Source organism: Rhizoctonia solani, chromosome 1 (genome assembly GCF_016906535.1).
Source record: "Rhizoctonia solani chromosome 1, complete sequence".
NCBI classification, from domain to species: Eukaryota; Fungi; Basidiomycota; class Agaricomycetes; order Cantharellales; family Ceratobasidiaceae; genus Rhizoctonia; species Rhizoctonia solani.
In genome coordinates this window covers 427,777-453,007 of record NC_057370.1, presented here as the reverse complement: position 1 = coordinate 453,007, position 25,231 = coordinate 427,777, and the positions used below count along the sequence as shown (strand labels likewise).

At 42.8% G+C, this 25,231-nt stretch overlaps 8 protein-coding genes across 8 annotated transcripts; 6 read left to right on the top strand and 2 right to left on the bottom strand.

Moving 5' to 3' along the window:
- Window positions 1-2,614: 2,614 nt before the first annotated feature.
- RhiXN_03633 (Retrotransposon gag protein) lies at window positions 2,615-4,146 on the top strand (the record flags this gene model as incomplete). The annotated part of the gene is made up of 2 exons (XM_043323450.1): window positions 2,615-2,833; window positions 2,887-4,146. 2 exons carry the CDS (start codon window positions 2,615-2,617, stop codon window positions 4,144-4,146), a joined length of 1,479 nt encoding a protein of 492 aa, XP_043175869.1.
- A 361-nt stretch (window positions 4,147-4,507) lies between these two features.
- On the top strand, window positions 4,508-7,584 carry RhiXN_03632 (Retrotransposable element Tf2 protein; the record flags this gene model as incomplete). Its single annotated transcript, XM_043323449.1, has 4 exons — window positions 4,508-4,770; window positions 4,824-5,682; window positions 5,714-6,848; window positions 6,929-7,584. 4 exons carry the CDS (start codon window positions 4,508-4,510, stop codon window positions 7,582-7,584), a joined length of 2,913 nt encoding a protein of 970 aa, XP_043175868.1.
- Window positions 7,585-8,574: 990 nt separating this feature from the next.
- RhiXN_03631 (Retrotransposable element Tf2 protein) lies at window positions 8,575-8,967 on the top strand (the record flags this gene model as incomplete). The annotated part of the gene is made up of 1 exon (XM_043323448.1): window positions 8,575-8,967. The coding sequence occupies one exon, from the start codon at window positions 8,575-8,577 to the stop codon at window positions 8,965-8,967; it is 393 nt and encodes a 130-aa protein (XP_043175867.1).
- A 1,311-nt stretch (window positions 8,968-10,278) lies between these two features.
- RhiXN_03630 (Retrotransposable element Tf2 protein) lies at window positions 10,279-11,877 on the top strand (the record flags this gene model as incomplete). The annotated part of the gene is made up of 2 exons (XM_043323447.1): window positions 10,279-10,416; window positions 11,086-11,877. The coding sequence occupies 2 exons, from the start codon at window positions 10,279-10,281 to the stop codon at window positions 11,875-11,877; spliced, it is 930 nt and encodes a 309-aa protein (XP_043175866.1).
- A 4,996-nt stretch (window positions 11,878-16,873) lies between these two features.
- Window positions 16,874-17,858, bottom strand: RhiXN_03629 (TPR-2 domain protein; the record flags this gene model as incomplete). The annotated part of the gene is made up of 6 exons (XM_043323446.1): window positions 16,874-17,064; window positions 17,122-17,172; window positions 17,232-17,298; window positions 17,347-17,427; window positions 17,489-17,654; window positions 17,704-17,858. 6 exons carry the CDS (start codon window positions 17,856-17,858, stop codon window positions 16,874-16,876), a joined length of 711 nt encoding a protein of 236 aa, XP_043175865.1.
- Window positions 17,859-18,558: 700 nt separating this feature from the next.
- Window positions 18,559-19,637, top strand: RhiXN_03628 (kinase domain protein; the record flags this gene model as incomplete). Its single annotated transcript, XM_043323445.1, has 4 exons — window positions 18,559-18,774; window positions 18,831-19,127; window positions 19,178-19,215; window positions 19,268-19,637. The coding sequence occupies 4 exons, from the start codon at window positions 18,559-18,561 to the stop codon at window positions 19,635-19,637; spliced, it is 921 nt and encodes a 306-aa protein (XP_043175864.1).
- A 1,715-nt stretch (window positions 19,638-21,352) lies between these two features.
- Window positions 21,353-22,177, bottom strand: RhiXN_03627 (TPR-2 domain protein; the record flags this gene model as incomplete). Its single annotated transcript, XM_043323444.1, has 5 exons — window positions 21,353-21,414; window positions 21,473-21,542; window positions 21,603-21,686; window positions 21,733-21,898; window positions 21,954-22,177. The coding sequence occupies 5 exons, from the start codon at window positions 22,175-22,177 to the stop codon at window positions 21,353-21,355; spliced, it is 606 nt and encodes a 201-aa protein (XP_043175863.1).
- A 505-nt stretch (window positions 22,178-22,682) lies between these two features.
- On the top strand, window positions 22,683-24,145 carry RhiXN_03626 (kinase domain protein; the record flags this gene model as incomplete). The annotated part of the gene is made up of 5 exons (XM_043323443.1): window positions 22,683-23,021; window positions 23,074-23,370; window positions 23,421-23,458; window positions 23,510-23,825; window positions 23,882-24,145. The coding sequence occupies 5 exons, from the start codon at window positions 22,683-22,685 to the stop codon at window positions 24,143-24,145; spliced, it is 1,254 nt and encodes a 417-aa protein (XP_043175862.1).
- Window positions 24,146-25,231: the final 1,086 nt, after the last annotated feature.

The window sequence follows — 25,231 nt, the reverse complement described above, 5'->3', positions numbered from 1 at the left end:
AAGGACTGTCTTTCTTTAGCAAGTTGTACAGAGGTTGCACCATATTGCCAAAAATTAGGGATAAATTGCCCATAGAAATTCACAAAACCTGAGAATTCCTGGATATTCTTGACATTTTTGGGAGTGGACCAGTTCATTGCATCTGTGACCTTGGATTGATCAACCTCTATGCCAAATTTGGATATGATGAAACCCAAGTAATCTATCTTTTTTAAATGGAAGTGACATTTTTTGATGTTGCAAAATAGGTTGTTGTTATGGATATGACATTTCTTCCATAATCTGTACTTATTTTATTAATTACACAAGTAATCTTACAGTAAATGAATGAGATGAAGATGCAAACTAAGGTTTTCAAGGTCCCTCTATCCAATTGCAACCTTCACAAAACCTATAAGCCCCAGGAATACCCTCAATATGCAATGCCTTTTGCATATATGCTGTTTTCTCACTCATATAATATATATAAGTTCAGCTGAGTAGATAAACAGTAACAAGTAATATTTCTCCTGTTTGTAGTATTTCTTATTCAAGATTCTATCTTGTGGCTACACACAGAAATATTCAGGGTCCCCCCTGTTGCATAGGCAAGTGCTCTGGCGCTTAATCAGCCCTTAAGCGCCAACGCACTAAATGCGCATTTTCTCTATCACCCGGGCATCTCACACTGCCAAATCACTTGCGCTTAGGTGCGCCTGTTTGTGCGCTCCAGAACACTGGTTTAAACTCCCAAAACGGACAACATTTGACAGAGTTATGCCCTATTTACTGTAAGTACCCAGTACAGTGGTATCCTACCTTTGGGACTGTTTACTCCAAGGATGAAACACTTAGCCTTGGGACATCCAAGCACCCACACAGGTAAATACTGCCTTGGGGCAAACATTGCCTTGAGGCAAATATTAGGATCTGTTATTATTAACTATGTACCAAAGTATTGGCTCCCTCAAGTGTTTCAGTTGCCACATGTACCTCCTGTACCCCCTCTTGGTATCAATCATGTATATACTTGTTTGTGCACCTTCTCAGGGTATAAAAGGACCCTGTGAAGACGCTTCTAATGCATCCATTTATCCACTCTTATATATTGACATATACACACAAGCCTTTAACAGCTTATCTGCGCAGTTACTTTAGTGATTGACTCACTGTAAATAGCATAGGAGGTTATTTGGCACACTAAGACCATAGGCCAGTCCCAACAGACACAGGGTAACCTATTAGTGTACTTACTGCAACCCTGTGCCCCTTGACTGTCACAGTTGTTGAGTTCAACATAGAGTATAGTGCAACAATACTGTAAGGATTGTTGTGATTGAGTGAATGTCATGACCTTCATTGGCATGACATGAATTTCTACTATTTTCTACCTTTTTTCCAAGATAGTTTCCTTCTTTGGTATATATTTATGAATCATCAAGATCACGTGACATATTTGATATATGAGGTGAAATTGTAAATGACTCACTATTTAGTACTGTTGTTTTTGATGTGGCTTTCCTCATGTATATAAGCCGGGTCAAGTCGCCGCTAAAACAGCAAGACTTGACCTCTTTGTCAATTCACCTGAGTTCTTACCTATCCATTGCCCTGCTCCCTTGTTGAGCCTAGTGCACTTTACTTAAGCATCACTCACCAGGCCTTTGTTGCCCTCTACCCTACATCATACCCCCTGGGCCTTTGTTGCCCCTCTTGTTCTCATAGTCCATTGGTGATAGGGCCACGGACTTTAAAACCTACTTGTATCATAGGTCCAAGCTTAGTCGTGACACTAGGTCAAGTCTTGCTACTTGTACTCTTGTCAACAAACAAGAACTGCGCTTAGATAAGCACCAAAGCCTGAAACGGCATCACATTGTAGCCCCTGTGTAATAATCAAAGGCAGGAATACGAGTGCCAGTAAGGTTGCGGGATAGCCCTTTGCCAGCAATTGTCCGCATACCAGGGTGTCCGCACCTTTAGCCATACGCTGTTAGTCAGCCAAACCTCCGCTTACTAAAAACCTGATTGATAATCACGCTTGTACACAGCTGCTGATATCAATATAAGGATAGTTTAACGCTAGTGGGAACGCAAACAGTTAGTATTTAGAGCTATAAATCCATTGTTTCTATCTGATTGAGTACCAATTTATATCGGGAACGCATCCTAGTGTTTGATTTTCTAGACCTTATCCTTTTTGCCATCTTTTGGCCCTATTCTATTGTCACCCGTTATCTCTATCTCAAAAAAACTCTCAACAATATTGACCATATATTAGTGGGGCGTATCAACAATCTTGAAGAACATATTGCTTGCATTGAAGAACCCGGGCTACTCCAGACCATTGCCCACATCAAGCATCACAAATCTTTTGCCGAGCGCCTCAACAACATCTACAAGGCTGATCTTCAAGAACAAAAAAATCTTATCTCCAACCTTGAAGCCCACAATTGCGACTTAGCTCTCACTATTGAAGAGCAAGAAAGGCTTATTGAGGAAAAAGATAGATTACTAGTCAAGAAAGAGTTGGAATTGGACAACTTCCACTGTTCCATCCAAGACATTACCCAGGACGGAAAAGGGCGCATTCATTATTACAAAGACTATGAGTTTTTTGCAGTCTCACATGACAATGCCTGGTTTGGGCAAGATGGGAGAGACTAATTTGGCTCCTTCTCAAACCCAATCAGGGTGGTTGGCCCCATCCTCTCGAACACACACTCCTGCCCCTGCGGCTGTGCCACCTCATGTATATTCCCCTATGTCCTTTGACCATATGTCTGATCAAGAATTATTAAACATGGTTGCCCAAAATATGATTGTTCTAAAAAAGAGTTCTCACAACTACAAGGTGCTTATGAAGCGCAACATGATCAAATAGCGTTACTAAGGGCAGAACTTGAGGAACACCGCGATCAGTCACGTAATCAACATATTTTTTATTCAAACCAAATCCAAGGGGCGGCGGCATCCATCCAGGCTGTGCAAGATCAGCTTCTTCATCAATCTTCCTCTTGCTCCACAGCCCCACTTCCACCACCCCCACCTTCTGGCACTGCCACCACTATCAATCCCCCACCTACGTCTTCTAATTCCGATTTGAAATTTGCCAAGCCAAACAAGTTTAGTGGCAAGAAAGAAGACGCCCTCAATTTTATCATTGCCTGCCAGGCTTACATAAGGGCAAAGGGAGCAAACCGGTCCCAGGAAGAAAAAATTTTGTGGGTAACATTGTATTTTGAAGGAGCAGCAGAAGATTGGGTACGCCCCTACAAGGAAAGGAAGGTGTTCAGGGGAGAAGCGGTCCCCTTATTGGAAAACATCAATACATTTTGGGCTGAATTCACTAAACATTATGTGGACACTAATTGCAACAAGAAGTATCGCCAAAAATGGAATAACTTGCGGCAGAAGGCTTCAGTCCAGGAATACACTCGGGAATTCCAACAATATTCTGTGTCCTTGGGTTATAGTGATGAAACCTTGCGCAATAAGTACTATGACGGCCTTAAAAATGAAATCAAAGATATTATGTTGTCAACTATGTTCCAATGGCGTTGTGCTACAGCCCAACAGGTCTATGACAAGGCAGAAGAAATTGCTAACCACATTGAATCTACGCGCCTATCCAACCCCTCTGTCTCCACTGTTCGTGCTACTACTGCTGTCTCCACTTCCACTCCCAACCCCACTCCCGCTCACACTCGTCTCAACGTTGGGGACAATGTCTACATGATTGATCCCACTACTTGCCGCGCCAAGAAAGGCGCCATCACCTCAATTGTACGCACCACTTCTGGCAATATGCCCAACGTCAGGTGGAATGGGGAAACCAAGGACACAATGATCCCATTCCCATCTCTCAAAAAAGACAAACGTCCTGCTGCTGCTGCACCTGTTAGGCCCACTATTGCTCCCACTCCTGTCTTGGCCTCAAGTTCTAAAGGCCCAGGCCCCATGGATCTTGACGGGAGGGGTTTTGCAAACCTTATCTGCCATATATGCGGCGGTAAAGGCCACTTTGCACGAAATTGCCCTTCTAAGCCCATGTCTGGACATGTGGCCAATGTTGAATGGTCTTGGGAAAGGCCTAAAGAAGAAAGTTGTATTGAAGTAATTTCTGATGAGGAAGAGTTGGGAAAAGGAAAAGCCAAGGCCAACTAAGGAGTAAGGCACTTGGCTGTATGCTTGCGGATTTGCATTATGAGAACAATGATTTTGAAATACTTTCCTTATGTAATACATTGCAAATATATGCATCATTCTCTGCAAATCCGTGTGAGACTCCTAAATCCCAAAAATCAAGTTTTTTGGCTAAACCTTTTCAAGGAAAAGCCATGATCGACTCTGGAGCAACGTCCTGCTTCATCCACCCTCTTTTAGTAGAAACCTATTGACTTCCGACCTATATACATCCAATTCCCAAGAAACTACGCGTTATTGATGGCCAAGAAATCAATTCTGGCCAAATTACCCATTTTACGCGGTTTAAATGTACCATTGGCAACCACACCAAGGAACTAGAATGCCATATTTCCAATATTGGCAATCACCAATTAGTTTTAGGAATGTCATGGTTAAAAAACACAATCCCCAAATTTTGTGGGAAAAACATACACTTGTTTTTAATTCCTTGTATTGTTCCAACAACTGTTTAGCCACACCTGCTGTTTTAGAACTCAAAGCAGTGGAAGAAATTCCTGCCCCTTATCAAGAATTTGCTGGAGTATTTTCAGAGGAGGAATCGTCAAAATTACCACCCCACCGTCCTTACAACATTGCCATTGAGTTACTTCCGGATGCGCAACCACAACATGGCCCATATACAGTTTAGGTCCAAGGGAAGATGCGGAACTTAAAGAAACCATTGAGAAACAGCTCAAAGCTGGTCTAATCCGCCCGTCTAGATCCCCTATGGCCTCTCCCATATTATTTGTCAAAAAGAAAAATGGGAAACTACGCATGTGTGTGGATTACCAGCGTCTGAACAGTATGACCAAGAAAAACGTCTATCCCCTGCCCTTGCCACAGAATCTCATTGAGAAATTACAAGGTGCCAAGATCTTTAGCAAATTTGATCTTAAGGCAGGGTACAACCTAGTCCAAATCAAAGAAGGCGATGAATGGAAAACCGCTTTCAAAACAAAATACGGACTATTTGAATATTTGGTCATGCCCTTTGGACTAACAAATGCACCGGCAGCCTTCCAAGACATGATGAATGAGATATTCAGGGACCTTCTGGATGTCTACGTTATCATATATTTGGACAATATTCTAGTATTCTCTCTTAACAAAAAAGACCATGAAGCCCATGTGCGAGAAGTGCTTAAAAGGCTGCAGGATAACAACCTTTTTTGTAATATTGAGAAATGTCATTTCCACGTCAAAAGGATCGACTACCTAGGATTCATTATATCGGAATTTGGCATAGAAGTAGATCAATCCAAGGTCACGGATGCAATGAATTGGTCAACACCTAAGAATGTCAAGAATATTCAGGAATTCTTAGGGTTTGTAAATTTCTATAGACAATTTATTCCAAACTTTGGTAATATGGCACAACCTCTTTACAACCTGCTCAAAAAAGATAGTATTTGGAAATGGGAACAGGTGGAACAACAATCCTTTGATGGCCTGAAGAAGTGTCTTACATCAGCACCTCTACTTTTACAGCCCAACACTACAAAACAATTCTACGTAGAATGCAATGCATCCGATTACGCAACAGGAGCCATATTATCACAGCGTAACCCTGAAGGAAAAACTGGCCCCTGTAGCATATCTATCAAAATCCCTGTCACCGGCTGAAAAGAACTACAATATTTTCGACAAAGAGCTGTTAGCAGTCATTAGGGCATTCAAGGAATGGCGTCATCTATTAGAGGGGTCGGAATTACCAGTCCAGGTTCTCACGGATCATAAGAACCTGGAACACTTCTCCACATCACAATCCTTGAATAAACGACAAATTCAATGGGCCAACTTCCTGGTTGATTATAACTTCCAAATTATCTACAGACCTGGAGCGCAAAACAAAAAAGCGGATATTCTCTCAAGACAATATGATTTAGTACCCCTTGAAGGGGGGGTAGAGAACCAAGTTCTCCTGAAACCAGAACTTTTCATTGCGTCAATCACTCCGGATCAGGAAATTAATGACCTGATTGGTGAAGCAATCTACAAGGATGAACGCCTTAAGGAAATCTTGTACAAACTTCAGAACAAGGATAAAGTAGTTGACTGGGAGTTAAAAGAAGGATTACTATGGTATCAAGGAAAAATCTTTGTACCCAGAGATGATACTATTAGGAACCTCATCTTGGAGTCTAGACATGACGCATTGGCTGCAGGACACCCAGGACAAACCAGGACACTAGAACTTATTTCCAGGAGTTATTACTGGCCATTGCTGAAAAAGTTTGTCAATTCTTATGTCAGCCACTGCAAAACCTGTATCAGGTCCAAGCCAACAAATCAAGTACCTGTAGGACTGCTAAAGCCATTACAAATTCCTGAACGTCCTTGGGAAGATATAGCCTATGACATGATTGTGGGACTACCAATTTCAGAAGGCTTCAACGCCATCCTTACTGTCATTGACCGTTTCTCAAAAATGGTCCACTTTATTCCTACCCAATCCACAGCATCAGCTATTGACATTGCCAACTTATTTATTACATACATCTGGAAGTTACATGGCCTTCCCAAGAGTACAGTTTCAGATAGAGGCCCTACATTTAATGCCAAGTTTATTTGTCACCTATATAAAAGGCTAGACATCAAGCCTACATATTCTACAGCCTACCATCCTCAAACAGATGGTCAAACGGAACGGATACAACAAGAGGCCAAGATCTTTATACGTATGTTTGGGAATCATCGTCAATCAGACTGGGTGTCACTATTGCCATTGGCCAAATTTGCCTTGAACAATTTGAAACAGACTTCCACAGGCAAATCCCCTTTCCAAAATGTTACGGCTATAATCCAAGATTTACAGTTGGTCAAAAGTCAGATGAATCAGTCCCTAACGCAGAAGAACATGCGGAATTCCTAGAAAAGGGCTATGATGAAGTCAAGGCAGCGTTATCAATATCCCAAGAAAGGATGAAACACTTCTATGATCAACGTCACAGGGAAGAAGAAGAAATTCAAGTAGGAAACAAAGTGTGGCTAAATCATCAAAATATATCCACCAATAGACCATCTATCAAGCTTAGCCACAAAAAGCTAGGCCCCTACTTGGTAATTGAAAAAATTGGATCACATGCGTATAAATTGCAACTACCCCATACCATGCGCATACATCCAGTATTTCACATTAATCTTCTGACAAAATTCCATCCTGACCCTCATGGACGCGATCCTCCTCAACCTGCACCTATCATTACAGAAGAAGGTGAAGAGGAATACAAAGTAGAGAAGATCCTAGATAGCAAGTGGAAAGGAAGAGGAAAGACAAAGAAGTTATGGTATCTGGTCAAATGGAAAGGTTATGATGAAGGAAGTAACTTGTGGGAGCCAATAGACAATGTGGGAAATGCTCAAGAAGTCCTAGAGGAATTTCACAAGGAACACCCTGACGCAGTTGGAGCTTAAAAGAGGGGGTAATGTCATGACCTTCATTGGCATGACATGAATTTCTACTATTTTCTACCTTTTTTCTGAGATAGTTTCCTTCTTTGGTATATATTTATGAATCATCAAGATCACGTGACATATTTGATATATGAGGTGAAATTGTAAATGACTCACTATTTAGTACTGTTGTTTTTGATGTGGCTTTCCTCATGTATATAAGCCAGGTCAAGTCGCCGCTAAAACAGCAAGACTTGACCTCTTTGTCAATTCACCTGAGTTCTTACCTATCCATTGCCCTGCTCCCTTGTTGAGCCTAGTGCACTTTACTTAAGCATCACTCACCAGGCCTTTGTTGCCCTCTACCCTACATCATACCCCCTGGGCCTTTGTCGCCCCTCTTGTTCTCATAGTCCATTGGTGATAGGGCCACGGACTTTAAAACCTACTTGTATCATAGGTCCGAGCTTAGTCGTGACAGTGAAAGTGTTTCAATCCACCATACCCCCTATATTGTAGATAGCTTTATCTACAACATCTCTTAAATCCTAGATATATTTTAGGTAAACCCCATAAGTCTTAAGTCTTACTTAAGCATATATAAGTCCTATACTTATTAGGCAAATCCTATGAATCCTGTACATTAGTCAGGTAACCCTCTTACTTAAGGTACTATCCCAGAAACCTTAAGTATACATACTCTTAGTCACTTAGGCTTAAGTAACATTAGTCTAAGGTACTATACATAACCAACCACCTGCACTTCATAGTTGCTAGACTATTTGTTAGGAGTTGTTATTCCTGATAACCTAGCCTATATTGTACATATATTCTGTGCATATATTCTGATTCTTAATACTAGTTCTTAGTTATTCCCATATACATTTTGCATATAGTAATTCTTTCTTACTCCTGTACTTACACAACTCTTAACACAATCACAGTTTTCACAGATCACTGCAACTTGGAATACTGGAAGGAGTCCTGGACCTTCAATTGTTGCCATGCACAATGGCACCTGCTACTTGCTGGATACAACTTCCAAATTGTCTACTGCCCCAGAAAGCAGTCTGGGAAACCCAATGCCCTGTCATGCGCCCCAACCATGCCAATGTTCCCCCAGCTGACCAGACAATGCTTCCTGACCCTGTATTTGCCAATGTTGTGCTTGTATTGCCAGAAAAGGAGTTGCAACACCAGGTCAAGTTATCCCTGGATCAGGACAAGTCCCTAGAAGAGGTCCTGCAATTCTTGCAAAACAAATCCAAGGCCCTGCCTTCCATCAAATGTGCATTCAAGGACTATCAGATGGAAGCCAGGTTGTTATTCTATCAAGGAAGGACTGTTGTCCCTGTTATGGAACAGGATAAAGTAGTAAAGAACAGCAAAGCAAACATGATGTAGCCTTGGAATTGGTGTAGACAAACACTTGTAAAGCACATAGAAATATTCCTGGAATTTTTCTGTTATTTCTACTATTTTTAATCATGTAAATACTCAAGGTACTAAGGGAGAAACAGTCCTTTGAAGGAAAAGCTTAATAGCTTGAGTCTAACTGAAAGACTGTTCTTAAGTAAGCACTCTGCTTTCCAGAAGCTGCTAACCCAAGTAGTCAAGAGGAAGGTCTGGGCCTCACTAAGAGCACAGCTTGTTTCAGCATTTTCCTAGAGTGTCTTAGTGAGGGGAAGGATATTTTTAGGACTGGAGGCTAACTCTTATAAGGCATAGCTGTGTGAGATAGGCTCTCACTTAACATTTCATCTCTTTTCATCTTGTCATGTATCTTACCCTACTGTATATAGTAATCACAGGCCTCTAAGGGTATAAATAGCCCCTTGAACTGGGCTTTTGAATGCATCACATTTTACCATCCTCTCTCAGCCTTGTGTGACTCTTAAGAACCTCTTCTATTGATCTCTTTAAGTATCATACATAGTAAATTAGCCTAAAAGCTCTTAAGTTTGGCGCATATAACCTCTAGGACGGTCCCAACCTATACAGGGAGCCTATAACCAGCTTGAGTGCAACCCTGCTAAGACTCTCTGGCAGTCTGCTCAAGTATTGGTGCTTCCACAACACCCTTACCCCCTTGTCAGCTGTTGGAGACAGGGAAATAAATTTCCATAATTGTCAATTAAATTACAGTGAGTTCCAGAGACTGACATTTAGGTTTTGTACTATTCTGTCTGTACCTTGCGTTGCCTGCTGAACAGTAATACACACATTACTAGTTATTGGTAGGGATCACCCTGATACTAACCACTCTACTCTTATAGCAAGATATCTAGTTACTTTAATATACTCTGATTACACTAGCATAGACTTCTTGTCTTACTCTTCCTTTTAAGCTCTTACCTTTCATAGTTAGACAGTTACCTTATTTGTCTTTTCTCTTCTTTTGGTTACTTTCTTTCCTCTTTAGAGTAATTAGTTTTATTACCTTTTTTCCTATCTATAACAGTCCCTGACGTTGGTACACTCCAAACAGACCTACTCCAGATCTTCCATGATAGCCCCTTGGCTGGACATCCAGGCCAAGAACATACTCTGGAACTAGTCTCATGCAATTACTACTGGCCAGGCATCTGTGCTGATACCTACTGGCATGTTGACTTGTGCAAGACCTGCCAATGGATCCAAAAGCCAAAGTACATTCCCATACCACTGCAACTGCTTCAATTACCATTGCAACCATGGCAGCACATGTTGTACAACATGATTGTGGACCTACCCAAAGATGGAAGCAACAGCTCCATCCTGGTCATAGTGGACAGTTTTACCAAATATGTCATCCTGGTAGAATGTTCCAAGAAACTTAAGGCCCCAGAACTAGCAGACCTATTCCTATGCCATGTATGGAAGTGGTATGGTATGCCCAAAAAAACAGTATTGGATTGAGGGAAGGTTTTCAACAACAAATTCCTCAGGGCCCTGTATCAATGCCTGGGGATAGACCCACACTTCTCCTTGGCCTACCTGTCAGAGTCTGACTAATAAAGAATGGGATAAATGCCTAAAGAGGGAGTGCTGGCTTTGGGTATAAGCAGAAGACTGCAACCAACACTTTAGATAGAGAGATTACTTGCCAAATATGGCACAAGACCCCTTAGAGTAGAGCAGGAGAGTGGGGAGGGTAGTCAGTAGATTGACAGGAGGTCAAGTTCTGGTCTGAATGCCAGAACTCTCCCTTCATATATACATCATACAGAACAAGGGAACTGTAAAGTACAAAGGAGAACAATGGAAGACATACTACAAAGGTATGGGTAACTAAGAGAACAATAGAACAATGCAACTAAGGACATATGGTAACTAAGTAACCAGAGGACAAAGCTAACAGGCTAAACAAAGGGACTATTCACATTCCATGTTGATTGCTCTGCCAGGGGAGTCCTGCATGGCCTGTGGTCATGTTGGGAACATCCCCTGGTCCATATAATTCGTAAAATTTAGATAAAAAGATAATAGAATAATAAGGTATCTGTGTTCATGCCTCTTGGGTCATGACACTACCATCCACAGAGCAATGGACAAACAGAATGTGTAAACCCCACAGTTGAGCACTTCCTATGGCCTTACTCTGGCATTAACCAGAAGGACTGGGTAAAATGGTTGCCCATGGTGGAGTTTGCTTACAACAATGCAGTCCATAGTTCTATGGGAAAGTCCCCCTTCAAGGTGCTATATGGATGGGAGCTGGCTCTAACCCCTAGCAACATTCCCACCAGTGTACCAGGAGCTGACAACTTGGCAACACAAATGGAGACTCAGTGGTGGGAAATAGAAGCAGCACTCCAGCAATCCAAAACATGCATGACAGCTGGAGAGCCAGGAGAACTGGTAGAGTTTGAAGTAGGAGAAGAGGCCTGGCTAGATGCCAGAAACATGAAGCTAAAGACCCTGAGTCCAAAGCTAACCAAACAACACCTAGGCCCCTTCAAAATATCCAAGAAAATCTCCAATCAAGCCTACCAACTAGAACTCTCACCTTCAATGAGAATCCACAATGTCTTCTATGTAGGATTATTGTCAAGAGTTAAGAGGGACAAGAAGCGCGCCTTCAAGAACTGCCCTCCACCAGTCACTGTGGATGGGGAGGAGGAATACAAAGTTGAGGGAATAACAGACATGGAGGAAAGAGACAGAAAATGGTTTTTCAGAGTCAAATGGAAAGGCTATGAACCAGAGGAAAACACATGGGAACCCTGGGAAAACCTGAAGAATGCAGGGAAAATTTTGCAGAAGTACAAAGAAGAGATGAGAAAGAAGGCCCTTGGCGCTGCCAAGGCCCTTAGAGGGGGGGCAGTGTTGTAGACACATGCATACCAGGGAGTTTAATCCTATTTTCTTGAATTTAAACAAAGACAAACAGACTACATTTTTGATCACATGACATTGGCACTTATAACCTACGCTAAGCACCAAGCCATGTCCCATTCTGTGCTTACCTCAGCACACATAGCCACCTCCACTTGATGACATCACTATGACATGTCAGTGACACATATGCATGAGTAAGGCCAACTGCAGAGCAGTGTTCTTATTGTCATGCCCTAGAGGCGTGACCACCTTAGAATCCACTAAGTCAAAGAAATAGTGAATATATGCGCTATTTTCATGAAGATTTATGGATATATGCATCTTTATGCTATTTAGGCGCTGAGCGCTTACTATGTAATCTCATCACATGACCTTTAGTCATGTGATCTTGTTTTCTTATCTCTGGTCATGTGACCTTATCTTTGTTATTGTGTTTGTCACTGTATATACTATTCCCCTTGCTTGTTGAATATATAAGGAGGGTTCTGAGAGCCTTAAGCCTCAGAACTCAACCTCTTATCCCTTCCAACACCTACTACCCTAAGACATACAATTAAGAGTATTGCCTGAGAGCATACCAGTCACTGTCAAAGGTCCTTTGCCCAGCTATCTTTATAGCATAGTGCACTCTTACTCAATTGGTCTTGTCCAACCCCTCATCTGGCAATTGCCTTAGAGCATTGTTAGATCCCACTTGCTGATAAGTCCTATATTAGGCAATAGCTTGTTGGGCTTTACCTCTTGGTAGTTATTGGCTCTGACACTTATTTGATACAGTATTGCACATCATGTATTTGTAATTAGCTCTTGTCTGTAATATATAAGGAGGCCAAACCAACCATGGTAACACCCAGGTTGATTACCTCTTGTTGCATCTCTACATTGTACAAGGACCTTAGGTCCAGTAACTACTTAGTCCTATTAGTCCACACTGCCTTAAGCGGCTTCTTGGTTGTACTTAGCTAGCTTGCCATTGCCCTTGCAGGCTTGGCTGCTGTAGTATAGTTGGTTGTTGTTGTAGGTAGCACCCACACCACCTTAAGTGGTTTCTCCACTTAGTTACATACAGCTGTAAGCGCCTGCTGCCTTGACATCCTTACAGACATCTAGGACAGTTGGTGAAGACAGTGATGGGCTGTGAAGTTCCTTCCAAGAAGATGCACCAGTACTCAAAGGACCTAATAATTGCCAATAGCTCCTTGTTGTGGGTGTCATAGTTCTGCTCAGTGCCTTTGAATGATTCTGTTGTACACCATGGTAATGTGGGTACACGCTAGTGGGTTGGGCGCATTAGGCCGTACTACTACAAGGCACTGCTTATCTAATCTATCTAAGGCTATACTACTAACGTGTATGGCGCTTATACTACTAACTATCTACTGCAAAGGGGCCTGAGGCCTGGGAGAAGTGATGAGAACAAGTAAGGGGGTTAACTTCTGAATCAACTGGGGGCCGGCTACTTAACTGGCTGAGATCCCTCCTCAATGGATATGAGACAAGGTAAAATTGACTTGGGGTTTCCAAGCAATTTCCCTGTTGTATATAGACAAGAATGTGCTATCTACATGGTCCGTGCGTATGGGAAAAGAAGTACATAAGACAAATGAGAAGCGTGCTGCAGGCTGCGCAGAAGCGTGGATTTCTCCTAAGTGCCCTTGGCATGGCATCTTGGCGCAGCATCTTGGCATAATAAGCGTTGAGATCACGTGATTGGAAAACATAAGATAACAAGTCCGTAAAAAATACTAAAAATAATAGAAAAATCAGGCAAATCCAATGGTATAATTAAGGAGTTTGTAACAGATTCCTATAGGAACCTGTTATGGATATGACATTTCTTCCATAATCTGTACTTATTTTATTAATTACACAAGTAATATTACAGTAAATAAAATGAGATAAAGATGCAAACTAGGGTTTTTAAGGTCCCTCTTCCCAATTGCAACCTATACAAAACCTCTAAGCATCAGGAATACCCTCAATATGCAATATCTTTTGCATATATGCTGTTTTCTCACTCATTTAAATACATATAAATTCAGCTGAGTAGATAAACAGTAACAAGTAGTATTTATCCTGTTTGTAATATTTATTGTTCAAGATTCCATCTTGTGGATACACACAGAAATGTTCAGGGTCCCCCTGTTGCATAGGCAAGTGTGTTGGCGCTTAAGCACTGATTAAGCACCAGAGCACTTGCCTATGCAACAGGGGGGACCCTGAACATTTCTGTGTGTATCCACAAGATGGAATCTTGAACAATAAATATTACAAACAGGATAAATACTACTTGTTACTGTTTATCTACTCAGCTGAATTTATATGTATTTAAATGAGTGAGAAAACAGCATATATGCAAAAGATATTGCATATTGAGGGTATTCCTGATGCTTAGAGGTTTTGTATAGGTTGCAATTGGGAAGAGGGACCTTAAAAACCCTAGTTTGCATCTTTATCTCATTTTATTTACTGTAATATTACTTGTGTAATTAATAAAATAAGTACAGATTATGGAAGAAATGTCATATCCATAACATATATTCTGATTCTTAATACTAGTTCTTAGTTATTCCCATATACATTTTGTATACAATAATTCTTTCTTACTCCTGTACTTACACAACTCTTAACAGCAGGTGTAATCATGGGTTGTCAGCAGAGGAGTAATAGGGCTCTGTTGCTTAGTGGTCAAGCTGGTTCAATTCCAGCTAGTTCTGTTTTCCTCTGTTTATGACACTTATGTATATAGAGAGCACCTAGGGCAAGTCCATTGCCACCATCTTCCTCTCTCTCTTAATACAGATATATATCTTGACCTAGACCTGGTCTGGGATGGCATGGGGGTTGGCACATGTGTCCATGGAGTACAATGAGTAAGTTGCTTAGGGCAACAGGGACCTATACTACAACAACAAGCAACTATACTACAAAGGCAGAACTGCTTAATGCAGTGTTGAGCTATCTAAGTACAACAACAAAGCCACTTAAGGCAGTGACTATGTAAGTAACTAAGTATTTACCAGACCCAAGGTCCTTGTACAATGGGGTGATGCAACAAGAGGTAATCAACCTGGGTGCTACCATGGTTGATTGGCCTCCTTATATATTCTACAGACTAACTAATTACAAATACATTGTGTGGGAAAGGAAGTACTATATGAAACATGAACCCTGCTCTTGCTGCAGCCTTACTCATGCATATGTGTCACCTATGTATTATAATGATGTTATTGGAGGTGGAGGTGGCTATGTAGCTGAGTAAGCAAGGAGGGGGACATGGCAAGGTGCTTAGGGTGTGGTATAAGCACCAAAGTCACATGATCAAAAATGTTATCTGTTTGACTCTGTTTAGATTTGAGAAAATGGGAATAAATTCCCTGGTATTGAGTGTGCCTATGACATATCTTATCCATTTTACTGTTATATACATTAAGTTTGACAACCTTTCAACAGGTGCAATTTAGTGCAATTGCTGAGATTAAAGCCATGGTTAGTAAATGGTGCATTGAACTACAATTGCATGTTGTTACACTAGTTCAGTGGTGCAATGACATGCAGTTGCAGTTCATTGCACCATTTACTAACCCTGACTTTAATTGCACCAACATTTTTTCCTGAGAAGGAGGGCCAAAAATGAAAATAAGCTGCCTTATCATCTCAAGCCTTCTGCAGGTTTATCTTCCCAATATGCTTCCTTTTTGAGAGGCATCCTTGTTTATGTTCAAAGATGATCCACCAACACAACTTCCTGAAGTGCCTAGACCCCAGACTCCCCCTCACACCTGCCAACCGCCCTTGCCAACTTGTGGCTGTGCCAATGCCACTCTTACTGGGTCCTTCCCTGAGCCCAATAAGAGCTGATAGTCACATCACGCCCAAACAGGCTTGAATTTTGGGAGGCTAACAAGTCTATTCAATAGATTGTGTATGTACATATCTACAATATATGTTAAAGTTGCAACTTTTGACGAAGAGAGAGGGATGCTAGCCGGAGGGGTTAGGGAGGCCCAAGGGCGCATCCTGCAAGGCACGCCTGCGTAAATCAGCTAACGCCCACCTTGCGTATTTCTACAGGAACTGCTCATACCTTTATGAGTTATAGGGCTGGTATAATGCTAGAGAACGGGTAGGGGTATTATCTTGGATCTTAGGTGTTGCATCGCATGTATTGTCCGTAGTTGCATACACTAATGTATTCCATATACGGCATTTATTACAACGCATGTGATGCTTGCAACTCGGTTCAGTAACCGCAAGTTCGGCGAGTCAAATCTGATTCGGGCCAGTTTCTTTCATAGGATCCAATGGATCCCCACTTAAACCAATTCAATCCGAATCCGCAGGGGCCCTGATACCAACATAGTAATGGTTTAGCGCCGAGCTGTCAGTGCATAGATCAACGCCAAACATAAATCACCCCCTCAAACCAAGGTAACTGAAGAAATAACAATTTATATATAAGTTGGTTCATTCAACAGTTGCTTGGAATCAGGTGGCGCTGTAACTGAAGACAAAGCAAACAGTGACCGCATGAAATCAATATCTTAGCTACCGTGTAAGCGACGATTTGCATCGGACCATTCAATCAGCCGGGTGACTTTAAGAAATTTGACATGTGGTTATTGGGTGCTGTGGGGTTCTTCAGCCACCGATAGCTTCTTGAACTTCTGAATTGTTGTTTCAATTGATTGAGTTTGCGAAAGGGCATCAGCGGTGATTTGAGAACCCGAAGGACTGTGCATTAATGATTAGGAGACGCTGGTGAAACAATTGAAATGAGCGGTAGGCTTACATCCCCGAGTCAGATTGGCTCAATAAACCTTGTCCAAGCTCCGACATGGCTTGTAGTGCGCTCTCGGCTACCGGGGGCCATGGACTTAATTTAGCCATGTGGCAGAGACTCACGAATCCCTACCTATGTAAGTTTGGTTACTCTCCAGGGCGTATGGCTTTGGATCTAGAATGAATATTATTCCTAAATAAGGCTTATTCAAAATGCAACGATTTGCGGAAAATCACCAATTATTTCGATCCGCCTGTCTTGATTCTCGAATGCTATCATCCTCCTATAGATCTGATTCCCCGCTCCCATTAGATCTCCACCACCAGGCTCTGTTTCAGAGCTGTCTACGGACTCATTGGGTGGTTTGGGGAAGTGAGTGACGGAGACGATGAATTCGTCTTTCAGTTTTATAGTCAAACTTTACTTAGCTGGACAGCCCATACATAATAACTCACCTTCCTGTTTAGCAGCAAGTGAAATTTTTGAACGGGCTCCCGATGTTTCTGCTTTCAGGATACAATGAACCGCCGTTGTACGATGAATTGCTGACCCAGATCCAACCCACCTTCGGAACTTGTGACACAGGTCCCACCAAATGAAAACCAAGAAGTAAACGAGTTAACAGTTGAAGTCTGGTCAATCGTGAGCTGGGTGGCCCAATAATCACGTACAACACGTACGCTTGGTGGCTCAGGAGATTCAGTCAATTCGTCCTCGAAGAGCATAAGCGCATTTTTCGAGTGGGAATTTCGGCTGGCGGACTCGAAGCGATTATAGTCAAACCGAATTCAAGTGGGGAGATATTGTTGCGTAAATACTCACTAGGACTTTCGTCTGAAAAGCCTCGACCTTGTACAAGAGTACTTGTGCTCGATCCTGATGTGTTTGCCTATTAGCATAGAGCTGGGAAAGTATTCGACTCTCCCTAATGCGTTTGTCGTAATACGCACGATCTTCTTGAGACTCGTTGGTCATCTGCCAGTGATATCTGATTAAAACAATGAACTTCAACTACATATCACTAAGGAAGAGATGACTCTTGCCGGCAATAAGCCTTCTTAAGTGCTGCAAATTCGGCTGAAGGGAGATAATCTTTGTGGTTTTCGAGGACTGTGTTAGCGCTTTGAAGTATTTTATCAACTTGTTGAAGAATATCGGTAGCACTCTCCCTGCCAATTTTCTCGTATGGCATGTAGCGATGAGTGGGCTCGAATATTTGTGTAGGCTTGTCAGTCCCTCTACTGGCGTGACTAGGCTTAGAGGGCATATGTACTATAGGCAAATCTGTAAAGTTGTGGGAAAAGAGAGCTTTTGGTGGAGGAGTGTAAGACTGTACTTGGACTCAAACTTCCAGCCGGATTTATGCATTCGGGTTCTAACATCAGCATGCGCTTCCATACCCTTGGGATTGTAGAGGATTAACCGTACTAAGGAGGTAATGGGTGTTCCCGTAACCTCCAATTGAGCTACAGACACCCATTCATGGCTTGCGTGTTTTCAAGACAGCATTGATGCTCTAAGTTTGATCTGAGTCATAGTCAGAGTATTTCATAATTATCATTGAGTCGCACCATGTAGGAATGTTCCGAGTCACAACATTCACGTGCTCACATGGAGCAACACTACCCTTTTGGGGTATACCTTATTCATACCGGGCCCATGTCACAAGGCATTATTAGGAAGCACATGATGAGTTATCCGCCGCAATGCTTCTCACAGAGTCTTCGTGATCGAGCTCATTGACTCTGGCCAAAGCACAACCCCCAACGAGGTCCAAAACCCTCTCCCTGTCCTACGACCCTGCATCAATTCTGCGACAAACTCGCATTAGCATACTTGACACTCGCATAGATTTCTTTACATCCCATAAGTAAACGAAAGACAGCCACTAGATGTCCAATCTCTCGTACCAAGCCCTCCGCTTTCCAGACGTATCCTCCCTCACACCTGAGGAACTCTCTGAGGCGGAGAAAAACTGGGTTCATTTCCAGCCTTATCTTGTCTCCAAAGGCTATCAATTACGTCCTCGATATCGGCCTGGATGGGTTCCATCTTGGAAGCTTAGTGGCGCCAACCCATATGATTGTGAGGATAGTATTGACTCACTGGTATGTAGTGATTTATTCCTAGCTGACATAGTGATCGATGTTCAAGCTATAAATAGCCGACTCGAGTACTAGATGCCGTGCGTATAAAGGACGACCTTCGGGTTGTCATCAAAATGATTATACCTTACGACGACGACGAGGAAGGGGAGGAGGAGCGCAACATACTGCGATATCTGTCGTCTGAAAAATGCGTAGATGACCCTACCAATCACGCTGTCAGGTGCTTGGACTCCTTCTCAATTCCTGGAGTTGAAAGGGGGTCATTTTGTATAATGCCGTGGCTGACAGCCTACCATGTACATCGGTTTAACAATTTGGAGGAGATACATGAACTTCTAGTTCAGCTGTTTGAGGTGAGGGTGACAGTTCATTATTCATACCAATTATCTTAGTAGTCTCTCAGGGACTTGAATTCTTACACAGAAACAATATTGTTCATTGGTGAGGTAATTCAACCTCTAAAATACATCCTATTCATTCGTTGATTATGCAGTGATATTGCCCCATCAAATATCATGATGGATGTTGGTAGACTTCACAACGGCCCGTTCAATCCATTTATCCAGAACTTCGCTTCATGTCGCAAATATATGGCTCCGCTAAAGCTTCGGCGCTCAAATAAGTCTGTGCGCTATTACTACATAGATTTCGGGTACGCAAAATGGTTTCGATATGTTCAACGAAACCGAATGATAAAAGGAACCCGCGCTCGAGAGAGGGCTCCCGAGCAGGTAGAGGGACAGTTATACGATCCCTTTATGGTCGATGTTTATCAGCTTGGCGCACTCATACGGAGGGATCTCATTCCGGTACGCACCAGTATTTGGTTATTCTGGATCCCAGCATTAATTCTCTGGCGATAGAGCTACCCCTCTCTTCGATTTCTTCTCCCCCTTACTCAGAGCATGACCCACCATGACCCTGCTAAGAGAGTTTCTCTGGAGACAGCCAATCGACTTATGAATACCCATTTTATTGGAATGCCAAGTTGGAGGATGCGCTGGCCTATTCTTTCACGTAATGCATCCTGGTGGGAACTATTCGAGTTGACGGTTAGCGGGACCATGGCAGAAATTTCTTTTTTTCTTCGGCAAATTGTACGACTACTTTTTGGGCACTACATTGCAGCGTTGAAGTAGTTAGTTCGACTAATTGATACGCATTATCTTTATAATTAGGACTAATGCCGTATGAGTTGGAGCACACTCTCAATTAACATAGCGGCATTTATTGGAAACTTACGGCAATATTAATGCGACCCGGCGTAGAAAAAGTCTTAAGAGTTGCCTTGAAGTCGTATAGAATCACTTAGTTCATGTGTATTGGTAGCAATTTTTATCTACACTTATCAATGTGAAATGGCACGATTAAAATGTGGGGGTATTCTATTCGTGCATCCTTTGTTATAGGCTGGTTATAGGGCTGAATAGGATGGATACCACCCCCAACGCCGCTCCGTTACGATCAGAAAGTGGTTTGGTTATCCACGGGTCTTCGTCTGTCACCGAGAGTAGTACGGGGAAGGACGCATCACCTAGAAAGGCAAGCAGTTCGAACTCAGCGCGATTAGTAAGCCAAACTCTAACCCATCGGTGGTTCCCTCCGTGGTTTTGAGAATTGTGTCGGCCCTTTTTGAAGATTTACGAGTTCCACGGGCAAAGGCGGTATCTTAACCTGACAGGGTCCTTGCAGTGCTGGATATTTCCTTGGCGTGAAGCTGGGATGGATACGGTACCAATTTGATGTCGAAGTCTAAGCATGCAAGCCCAAGCCGAGATACGGAATTCCTCACAGTGTACATATGGCAATAGTTTTCATCGAGGTACAAACAGTTATTTGGCTACATACACCGTGAAGTACTTAAGTGGCGTGGCTCTTGGGGACATTGGGGGCAGTTAAGAATTCGAATGAGATCTATAGTAAAGTGAGTGCCAATTTGAATGGAGTCACAATTGGTTAATCGGGTGGCTCCGGAATTAGCCGCAACATTATTGTTGGGACTCCATAGCCACGGACATCTTTCTAAATTTTCGGATTTTCGTTTCCAGTAACGGAGTTTGAGAAGATTCACTGGTGATTTGAGGTACCTGCCTGTTGCAAGAATGTGTGAAAGACCTTGGTGGATGGCAAGTGAGGCGCTTACATCTTCGGATCCGCCTGATTGAGTAAACGTTGTGCAAGTCCCGACATAGACTGCAAGGTGTTCTCGTCTGTCATTGATAAGAACTCTCAAGCCTCAGTAAGAAAGTTATGTGAGTCAACGTACCGATGTAAGTCTCATTCTCTCCTAGGGTGTAAAATTTTGGATCTGCAGTTTAACGAAAGATGTTAACTTACGAGTGAACAACACCTAATAAAGTATAACCACCAATTATCTCTACTCTTCTCTCATTATTTTCGAAAGCTATCACCCGCCGATAGACGCTTTTTTTGCTATCTATCACTGAAGTAGGGTGTTCTCCTGCTTCCTTGATACCCACCGACTCGTCATTGAGACTCGGGAAATGCGTAACCGATACAATGAACCCCTCTACTAAATGAGCCAGGTTGGTTTCCTGTCATAAATTATATTGTTTGTTTACAGACCTTCGGCATCATAAGCAGGAGCGGGGTCGGACTGCGCCTGCCCGATCTCAATGTCTGAGGAATTTAATACAGGATAGTTGGGTAAAAGTGAGATAAAAAGAATCGCCCCCACCTGTTGACGATGAACGGCTAGGCCGACCAAATAAAGAGAACCAAGATGTGTATGATTGGAGGGCAGATGCCTTTGAATTATAATTATCATGAATTGAGTCCATATACCACCGAAATCGAGGAAACCATACCTTGGACCCAGTGCTTATAGACTCAGTCAACTCATCCTCGAACTTAACCAATGTTTCAGATAGTTGTGCATTCCGACTTGCGGACTAGAAAAACCTCAACGAAAGAAGGATGGTAATTAACACGACTAACCAACACCCTAGTTTGATAGGTTTCCACCTCCCGTAGGAGAATTTTTGCTCGATCATGTTGGGTTGCCCGATCGGCATAAAGTTGGGACAATATACGACTTTCCCTGATACGCTGGTCGTAGTATGTGCGATCCTCTTGCGATTCGTTGGTCATTTGCCAATGGTACCTTGACATAGTTAGAGAGTGGAAACATACAACAGCACGTATGAGAGCCGAGATACCTGCAATAGGCCTTCTTAAGCTCGGAGAACTGAGTAGATGGTAGGTAATCCTTGTGGTTCTCGAGCACGGTATTAGTGGTCTGAAGAATCTTGTCAACTTGTTTGAGAACCTCGGCTGCAGTCTTGCCGCCAACCTCTTCGTATGGTGCATAACTATATTCTGGATCCAGAGTGACTGGAATGTTGGTGAAGAAGCTAGTGGCACGAGCCCAAGGAGCTGACATATTGCAAAGTTGGGTGATGTGAAGAAATGATGGCACTACCTTGTCATCGAGCCGCACTATATAGTATGTTCCCTACGGTTTATAATGTAGAAACGCTTCTTTGTTAGATTCGGAGTCTCAATGAAAAGTGATATCCGAAGATTATATTGAGCTCCTATGTACTGTTTGAGTGAAGCCATACCACTTATACACTGGTCCCATGGGAAGGAGTTATTAATTACATTTCCCGCCACGAAGTGGATGTGGCTCAGGTCCTTAGATTGGGGTTCTTCTTGGTTAGCACTTGGAGCGGGCATACAACCGGTGGACAAAAGACCCGATGCATCAAACTCAATCACAAGCCCAAATAAGCCACATGGGCCGATACAAATGTGGGATGCTTACCCGATTTCATAAATCACCAGAACCTCTCCGCTAGTTATCACTTCTCTTTGTAGCCTGTTAAGACAGTGATCACACGCGCCAATGAGCCCCCAGGGTCATATCCGCTGACTCTCTAACCGCAATGGGAGCAAGGTCTCCAGGTTATTTACCCTCGACCGTATTCCAAGTCCTCTACGGCCCTTACCCTCGCTCCCTTCTTGACCTATGGTTCGCACGAATTAGAAGAGAAAAGCTTTATCTAGCCATGAACTCGACTAACTATATATCTTATATGCACACTGATGTCACCGCATCCTCGCCTGAGGAGTTATCTGAAATAGAAAAACGATGGGTTACCTTTCAGCCGTACTTACTATCAAAAGGTTACCAACTTCGCCCTCGCTATCGTCCTGGATGGAAACCATCCTGGGAAGGTACAAATTTGGATCCCATTTCATGCGAGGACAGCGGTAATGCCGTGGTATGCCCGTTCATGCTACATGGAAGCCGCTCCTAACCATGACCAAATCTAGCCAGTACGGACGCTTGACGCAACCCGTTTATCTGACCAACTTCAGGTTATTATTAAAATGGTTATCCCATCTGATGACGATCGAGAAGGGGAAGAGGAATTAGATATCGTACAGCACTTGTCCTCCAATCCGTACTCCACTGATCCTAGAAACCACACTGTGGAATGTCTAGATTCCTTTGCCGTTCCAGGACTGGACAGGGCTGTATTCTATGTTATGCCACTCCTCAGAGAATACAACGACCCACCTTTCCACAACTTATACGAGATACGCAACTTTCTTGTCCAGATTTTCGAGGTGAGTTTCTATGATCGGGAATACGCTTTATGTTGAATCTGTCCGATCAGGGATTACGATTTCTCCATGTAAATGATATAGCTCACTGGTAATTGTATCTCTTTTCCTTCTTGGATGTTGCAATGACCTGAACCTATAGCGATATTGCTTCGGCAAACATTATGATGAATGGCCAAACATTATATGACGAACCGTTTCATCCTTTTTACCAAGACTTTTCTCTCGACCGTAAACGACAGATTCGGGCAAGATACCTACGTAGTCAACGACCAGTTCGTTATTACTTTATTGACTTTGGCTACGCAAAGTGGTTTCGTGACCCAGCTCAACCTCGAGTGGTACATGGATACCGCGCTCGTGAAAGGACTCCCGAGCAACTGAGAGGGAATGCCTATGACCCTTTCAAATCCGATATTTACCAACTAGGAGCAGTAATACGGAGAGATCTGATCCCTGTGAGTCGAATTATTTCAGATTGGCTTTGTTGCTGAGTTGAATCCTATGTCATCAGGAATACCCAGCTCTACGATTCCTTCTACCTCTTGCTCGAGAAATGACCGATTATAACCCAGCCAAACGTCCCAAACTCGAACAAGCATACAAGGCTCTGGTCGCTCAATTTGATGATTGTCCGGGCTGGGCGGTTCGCTGGCCAATAGTTACTCGGGGCGCGTCTCTCCGAGAGAGATATGTAGCTTTTGTGGCAGGGGCAACTGCGGAGTTGTTTTTCCTCCTCGAGCAGTTTGTGGCACTCTTCTTTCCACGAGTTGCCTGATTTATATGTTTCCCCTGTAGCATCATATTTCTATATTAATGTATGGCACCACAATATTTGAATACCCAACAGAGGGAAGATACAATTTTGTTTATCCTAAGTAGATCGTATCCTCGATTCCGACAATAGGCGGTGATCATGAATCAGTTGACTAGGATACCGGCTATACTGTTACAGTATAGTATTACAATGCATGCACCGTCCGAGGATCGGAGCCTCTCTCACCCTAAATTCTGGGGTAGGCTTCACATTGGATATACGCCCCAGGATGGGAAGCGACGCAAGCCACACCAGAGATCAGGCACTGAGCGGAGACAAATACAGTGGAACCCCTCTAAAACGATGCTGATGGGATATTTGATATGGTGCTTTTATTGAGCTTGGGGGGTTTACGACCACACGTGTAAACAGAGACAGAAGCGGCTATGTAATCATTTGAAATACCACCGTGCATACAACCCAGAAGTACATGACAATAGATACGTATACATTAACCAAGTCAGAAAGTATATTGAAAACATGATTAAAATAATCAAACAATCTTGAGTACAATCTATAAGTTAAGTGTAGATCTGACGTGTCGAATAATCATCTCGTCAGTAACCTCCTTGGTCTGAACATCTCGATCAACATCTACTAGCTCTTGAGCGGAAAGTAGTCGATCGAAGGCCGCGGAGCAGTCGCTCATTTACTCACTCAGTCAATGCGAGTTCGATTTGCGTCAGAGCAACCCGAGTAGGCTTCTTGCATATTAGTTGATTCGGGTTCTTGTCAATGTATTCTCGAATCTCCTTCTCGCGAGAGAGGTAACTTGAGAGCGTCGATTGGCTAAGAGTAGGGTATTCGATACGGAAATGTTGAACTTCCGAGGCTTGAGCAACTCCAGGAAGACCTTCATGCTCTCGGTAGTAATCTATAATGCGTAGTTTGTCATCAAGCGTGGGGTTTGACCGCTTGGTTTTATCTTGTACAAAGGCAGCAACATAAAGCGGTCAGGGACGCCTTGGGGCTCAAGATTTTTTCAAGTTAGAGGTTTGAGGCATCAAGAACAAGCTTAAGACAAGAAACAGTGGTATCTCAGGTAGT